This window comes from Dipteris shenzhenensis, chromosome 18 (assembly GCF_047967505.1).
Source record: "Dipteris shenzhenensis isolate YYH24624 ecotype China chromosome 18, Dip_SZ_1.0, whole genome shotgun sequence".
Classification (NCBI taxonomy): domain Eukaryota; kingdom Viridiplantae; phylum Streptophyta; class Polypodiopsida; order Gleicheniales; family Dipteridaceae; genus Dipteris; species Dipteris shenzhenensis.
The window spans coordinates 26024603-26031725 of record NC_141613.1 but is presented as its reverse complement, the minus strand read 5'-3'; the positions used below and the strand labels follow the sequence as shown (position 1 = coordinate 26031725).

Here is a 7123-nt window from a genome sequence, read left to right as displayed (position 1 = left end):
TTAATTGCATGTTCCATTGATTGTGGGCATGCATGCTATGCCTACTAAACCCTCCAACTCTTGTGGGGGGCTACTACCTAGCCCTTATGAAGACTTTTCTAAAAGACATATGTACTAGTTTTGAGCATCCTATGGGATGTAGATCCATGCATAAAGTTTGCACAATCACAAATGTGTAGAGTGCAATGCCCCTAGGAGAATAAAAGCCTATTTTTTGTGAAGGCTACTTGTCATCAAACTTCTATCACATCCATTCCAATGCATTTCAAGTACCTTGACAAGTTTCTCCCAATGGCTTTAACATTTAATATCTTATAGGTCAACATTTAATGATGGTGGACTCTCTCTTCTTTTTTTTCTTTTCTTTTTTTCACACACCCACCCCACACTCACCCACCCATGGTTCTATCAAGGGGCACGCACCAAGACTGATGTCAACTCACACACACTACACACGCACACCCAACCACATGCTAGGACACCAGGCCCCAACCTCCAAGATTTGAACCCGTAACCTAGGGATTGGAAGCCCAATGCCCAAAGCACTAGGCCAAAGCCTTGGAGGCGATGGTGAACTCTCTCTTAGTGATGTAGGTAATCATGTTAGTTCACATGTTGGTTTGTCCCACATGATGGGTAGCTTTTAGCTGAGAGTCCTTTCTTTAAAAAATAATGCCAAGCCCCATTCCTTCTCACAGGTCAAAGGGATCGAGGAGTCAATAACCTGAGGTAAATTGTGACCTACTCTTGTAGGTCAGGTCATCGACTTTGATGTTTGGGAAGCATATAACACCCTCAATCTTTCTTTTTTAGTGAGGGTGCAAGGAAAACCAATATTCTCTTACCCAAACACTACTCAATGCATATCCCACTCATGGAGTGTCGTGCCACTCATGTGGATGTGTTGTGCAACTGCATGAGGGGAAGTAGAGGGGGAATATGGGAAATAGAGGGGAAATAAAGCCCATGCTCGAGACCTCCCCTTGAGAACTACTTGATGTGACATTTCTCTACTATTGATGTTACATTTCTTTATAGCCATGCACAAAGGGAAAAACGTCCAAAATATGGGAAAAACATCCAAAATAGATTGTGCGGTTTGTGCTTCCTATTTCTGAAGTAGTTTTTTTTGGCTTGCCCTAGAGGGTAGGCTATAGTGAGATGACGATTCGTTTTAAGAAGGGAAAAATAGGTATTTTTGAAAATTTCAATCGATTTATTTGATTGGGTCTCCTGATTTGGATAGCCCCTTTTTTCTCTCAAAAATACTTCAATCGATTGATTTGGATAGCCCCTTTTTTCTCTCAAAAATACTTCAATCGATTTATTTGATTGGGTCTCTCGATTTGGATAGCCCCTTTTTTCTCCCCCTTTCTCTCTCTCTCTTCTTCTTCTTCTTCTTCTTCTCTCTCAGCTTCAGGGAGGCCCTTTTGAATGTATTCAACTTGTTTTGGTCTTATTGGAGATTCGAGTTCTCAAGAAGCTTGGGATTTTGAATTTTAGAAACTCTTTGCCTTTTTATGCGGGGTGTTGGATTGGTCCAAGTTTCACTTACTATTTCCCTCCCTCTCTCTCTCTCTCTCTCTCTCTCTCTCTGCCCAAAAGGTTGGCGGAACTAGAAGAAGAAGCAATGGTTGAAGACACGAAGGAGGAAGGATGTGGGCATGGAGGTCGAGACTCGAGAGTTGTGTGTGTGAGAGAGAGAGAGAGAGAGAGAGAAAAGTCATTCATTTCTCACTTGTTGAGTAGTTGAGCCATGAGGTGAAGCACCAAATCTAGATGAGCGTTGTTAGATTTTGTTGCGCAGTTTTCTGTATTGCTGCCGATGGATATCAGCAATGCCATGAGATGATGCTCCAAGGAATTTTGATTATTGAAGCATATTGGACGTCAGATGGACCCGTTTTGGCACAGATGCGTGCAGGCCGGGTGGTTTGTGTATTCCACCGGGAAGGTCTGGGTTCACGTGAACGGGCGTGGAAGATTGGACAAAGGATAGGGGTGGGGAATCACGTGGAAGAGTGACGTTTTTAGCAAGGACGAGGCCTATTCTCCAATTGTCTTGTGGTGGTTGCCCGGGAAAATAGATTCTGTCTGCTGTGAAAACCTGAAGCGAGAGAGACACAGAGAGAGAGAGAGAGAGAGAGAGAGAGAGAGAGAGAGAGAGGTGGCAAACCCGATTCAGACGGTTGAAGCTGCAAGATGGGTTGGAAGGTTTGCAGTCAGAATGCAGGAGGCAGGGTGAGCCAAATTTGGCAAGGAACCATTTTGGGCGAGGTACTGCGAGAGAGAGAGAGAGAGAGAGAGAGAGAGAGAGCTGGAGGAGGAGGGAGAGGGGGAACTTGTAACCGAGTCACACGGTTGAAGCTGCAAGATAGGTGGTGGTGGGCAGGGTGGACCAAATTTGGCAAGAACCATTTTTGGGCGAGGGAGAGAGAGAGAGAGAGAGAGGTTGAGAGGAGGAGGAAGGGAGAGGGAGAGGGAGAGGGAGGGGGGAGCGTGTCAGGCGAAAGGACTGGCTAGAAGGAAAGGGGGGGGGGGGGGGACGGGAGAAGAAGGAGCAGAGGGGAAGCTTTTTCTTTTTGTTTGAAAGGGAAGGGAAGCTTTCGTATGCGACGAGTGGACGTCCGATGGTGAGGTAGCTGGACGAATTGTTTACTATCGATGCAATAGGACGATTGAAGGACGATGTAGATGATGATGAGAAGAGGATTGAGATGATGCTGCAAGACGCATTTTTGCCTTATCCGATCTCTTCTTCTTCTTCTGCTTACTCTTCTGACGACGAGAGGGTCCAAGCTCTTGAGTCTTCATGGGCCGATGATTACAGATCCCAATGCCCTTCTCTCCGAGCTGGCCATCTCATGCTTTTATTATTATCATTCTGCTTATGCTTATGCCCACACCGCCTGTCCTGTGTGCTCGACGCTTTGGCGGTTTGCTGGGCGGTGGATTTTGCTTGCCTCGCTGCTGGTTTCATACCGACACTCGAAATCTCACGTTGTTTTCTCAAATTTCTCATCCCAAATTCTGTTGCTTCTCAATTTCTGTAGGGTCTCGCAACTTCTCAGTCTCACATCACGCCTTCTAGTCGTCTCTCTTCCAAATCACTGCTTTTCATTTAGCGTGCCGTGCTCTTCCTCCTTACATATTTTTGTAGCATCTCTTGCAATTCACGGCACCCACTTCCCAGAACTCTGCCCACACTCAACCTTTTTCCCTCCACCCAGTTCCCACTCCTGTTGCTTCAAGCCAAGTCCTCCCCTGCATCCGGAGATCGTTGCTTGACGCCAAAGATCTTCCTAACTCTGCCATGGGCCCTCTGCTTTCTTCCTTAATTTCGAGGGTTTATGGTAAGGATCAGCTTTCACAGCCCGACTGATTCTTCCGGGAGAGCTTCTCTAGTCTGACACCAATCAAATCCTTTCGAGACTTTCTGGTCAAGCCTTCGCGGCGATAGCAGGAAGACATGATTCTACTCGGAACAGGGAAAGGCAAGTCTTTCAAAGAGTCGCTGAAATCGTTGGAAGCAGACATCCAGCACGCAAATACAATGTGAGCCAACGTTCCCTCCGTAGTAGACCTTCGTCTCCCCTGCTCCGGGCATAAGTTGCGCATCGAATTTTACATAAAATTCCCCCATGCCTGTCACTAGGCAGAACATGAACCGTGGGCAGTAGTATTTGCTGCCTTACGGATAGAAAAGAATTGTAGCTGTCGATTGTCGCCATGCTTTTCTTGTCTTGGCACCGAACGACCTTGCACGTCGTGGCAGCCGCTTTTTTCACCATGTGTGCTTTTCTCTTGCTGCTTTTTTGACAGGGCTTTGAGCTTCCCCAGAGGAAATGAAGGGGCATGCTTACAAATGAGGTTGAATTACTGCCCTGCTGCACATTTTCTGCTTTGTCTTGTCAGTTGGGCGGATTGCAGCTTGGCTGGCGCTCTCGGGCTGTTGCATATCCTCATCTATAAGGTGACCTCTTAAACGGTTTTGTTTCTCTTTTGAAGTATCAGACGTATTCAGAAGTCTTACATGGGGAAATGTTTTATTCAAGTCGTCGGTGCAAGTTATTGCCATTTAGAACAGTGCGCTCTTATGACTTCAGGTGTTGAAGGACGGGACGACTACAATGTCCACTTGCGAGAGAAAAGCAACCCTTCGGGAGTTTTATGGTTAGTTTCTTTGCTGATCCTTATCATCTTGTGGACATACAATTTGTATTTGCTCACCGAACTTCTGGCAGCGTACATCCTTCCTTCTCTGCAGGTCTTAGAGGGCGGCCTCACAGAAAAGGAAACTCTTGAGCAGAAAGCTATTTGCATGGAGAGATATAAGAAAAGGTCCGAGGATGAGGCAAAACAGAAATCACAGGTCGACTTGGAGCGGGAAGAGGAGTGTGGGATTTGTTTGGAGACTGTAACCAAAATTGTGTTACCTGGCTGCAACCACTCAATGTGTATCGGATGCTATAGAGATTGGTAACCTCTCATGTATTTTGTTTTTGTTTCTTTTTTATGCACGTAGTATTAATTTTGACACTCCCATTGCTTCCCAAAGTATCCTCACAGGCTCACACAAATCCAGCGTTTTACAGCTCTTTGTAAATGTGTGTTGCTTTTTACTTTTCATTTGCTGATCAAGAGCTCTGTTGAGTGATGCAGGCGGTCTCGTTCCTTGTCATGCCCTTTCTGTCGGGTTAGCTTGAAGCGCGTAAAGTCTAGGGACTTGTGGATTTACACAGAGTATACCGATGTGAAAGACCCAGCATCATTGACAAGTGAAAATCTTCAAAGGCTATTCATGTATGTTGATAAGTTACCACTATTGGTGTCTAAAGACGCATATGATGGTAGAAGGAAGAGTCCATTGTAGAGACACTAATACATTTTGCTCACATTGTATGAGAGAGGGAAAGATGTTGGCCACCCCTTTGTCTTCTGCCTTGGGTAACAAGCAGAGGAAACGTATAGGAAACATATATGTACATATCTTTGTCCAATGGGCATTCTGGGACCTAGGAGTGGTGTGTCAGGCCTGTGCTGGGAATTGGACTTGAGGTCTCTCTCTTCATTAGTTTTCATCAAGTGTGCCTACTACTGCTAGTGAAATGGTAGGCAATTAAAGTTTCTTTGGTCATTCCTGTTCTTGATAAAGTCACACGGGCAGGCTATCTGGAACGAGAAGAGGAGCTAATTGAGTTTGATGCAGAGTGCTCTTTTTTTAGCTGAGCCATTCGTTTCTTTTCTTGCTTCTGACGTCACATACAAAAGTGTTATTTGGCTAAGGCAGCATATGATATCTTAACAGAGCGTGCTAGTACATTCAAATTTCAACGTGCTTTACCTGTTGTGGTGAGCTTGTGAAGAGAGTTGCAGGAACACAACTGGGGATTTGAACCCACAATGTGAGAAAAGCTGAAAAGGAATTTTCAACCAAGGGATTCAATATTGCTTTAGTTCATCCTTGTTTTACTACCGAAGCTATGAAGTTCCCCTTCAAGAAAGAGAGTTTCATTGCCATTTGACAATGCATTGGTTTACTGTCATTCTCTACAGTGTCCCTCCCTCCTACCCTAAGCCTTCTTGACCTGATGTCTCCATTGTGACCAATGTATGGCCTTGCCAACACCAGCCCACCCAGTTTTTCCCCTCAGCCTTTGGGAACTGCCCTGCCTCCTCTCTCTTTTGTCACTGCCATGTTCCCCCTCCAAGCCATGGAAAGGTCCCGTGATCTTTGTCAGATCAGCATGGTTGTCGCATAATGTTTCAAAGGCCAAAGTTTCATGGGTGGTGTAGTTTATGTAGGAAGCAACCTCATGGGCAGCTTGGGAATTTTTCTTATTACGAGAACCCAAACCCGGTTCCCATTTTTGTGATGCTGCAAGCGTTTAATTCAACCCTTTGCTATGGCAATGCTTTGTATTCCACCGTGTTGCAGAGCCAACTAAGTCAGTTTGTTCAACTTTGCCATGTGGCATATAAAGGCATTGAAGTGAGGATAATAGATGAGCGAACAAACATAATTTCAAATGTTCTTATTAACTTGAATTTCACTTCATGTAATTTTCGAATTTATTAAGAAACTATGCAACATTAAAAGGGATCATACTCCTTAACTTTGTTCAAGCCATATATTGAGGTTATTCAAGCCTCCATGGACTTAATCCTCCACCTTTCTCAAGCATGGCCTGCGGAATTTCTTCCAAAGTGAGATAGGCTCTCCAATTTCGATGAAAGAGCATATCTATGCCCAAACCTTATGCAATTTAAATATGTGTTGAGGTAGAGAGGCAACGTAGAGTCTCGAGGAGTTGAGATCCATGTACTCATCATTCACGAAATTATCTTGCAAGACCTTTAGGTGTTCAATTGCCCTATATCTATGATGCTACTCCAAATTCATTACAAGTAAACATTGGTCCATGAATGTAAACACAATCTATAATCAAGCGTCAGGGTGCTTACGAATTTAACTTGCAACCTGACACAAATTTAACTTGCAACTTAGATGTACATTGAAAGGCATTGAAAGGATGATATTATTTGCAAATTCTATTCAGAGTGCTTTTTATATTAGAACACATATACGATGTCTAGTGTAGTATATTGCTCACAAATTGAATCTAGAGCATGACTCGTTAGCGTTGCCTTGCCATGCTTGAGGTTTCACAATGGCAATTGATTTCAATCTCTTAGCAGGCAGCAATCAATAGTAGTATTTTGAATCGTTAGTCTTCACAACAAAATGAAAAGACAATATTGAAACATAAGGCAATAAATACAATGGAATCTACAGATGTTGCTATCAATATTGCCCTTCCACTCCACCCGAAGGGATTGTATGAAGCCATAGGTTATGCTCTGAGAGGCAACAACCTATTCGTTTGTGTCTTATAGCTACAATCGAAACTCAAGCATTGTGCGAGGTTTTAGGAAAATGTCCCTTGCACCCAGTTATACGATCCGCTTAGATTTGTAGCATGCTCGAGCATCCCATTTCTAGCACTTCGATACCCCTGCAAAGCTATACAAAACTTGATAGTCAAGGCTCTCGAGTAAAAAACCATTTTGACATATGCATGGAAGGCAATGTTGGTGTTGTGATGCCAGTTGCTTGTACCAT

At 44.2% G+C, this 7123-nt stretch overlaps 1 protein-coding gene across 1 annotated transcript; it reads left to right on the top strand.

Moving 5' to 3' along the window:
* The first annotated feature begins 2605 nt into the window (after positions 1-2605).
* Positions 2606-5464, top strand: LOC147891011 (E3 ubiquitin-protein ligase AIRP2-like). Its single transcript, XM_087389487.1, has 5 exons — positions 2606-3555; positions 3823-3973; positions 4107-4173; positions 4245-4479; positions 4663-5464. The coding sequence occupies exons 1-5, from the start codon at positions 3470-3472 to the stop codon at positions 4871-4873; spliced, it is 750 nt and encodes a 249-aa protein (XP_087245613.1). The 5' UTR covers positions 2606-3469; the 3' UTR covers positions 4874-5464.
* Positions 5465-7123: the final 1659 nt, after the last annotated feature.

Excerpts from the sequence above, each read along its gene's own strand:
- LOC147891011 (XM_087389487.1), top strand. The coding sequence starts at position 3,470 with ATGATTCTACTCGGAACAGGGAAAGGCAAGTCTTTCAAAGAGTCGCTG. Across the intron at positions 3,556-3,822 it reads ATCCAGCACGCAAATACAAT|GGCTTTGAGCTTCCCCAGAG; the intron begins GTGAGCCAACGT and ends CTTTTTTGACAG. Across the intron at positions 3,974-4,106 it reads TGCATATCCTCATCTATAAG|GTGTTGAAGGACGGGACGAC; the intron begins GTGACCTCTTAA and ends TTATGACTTCAG.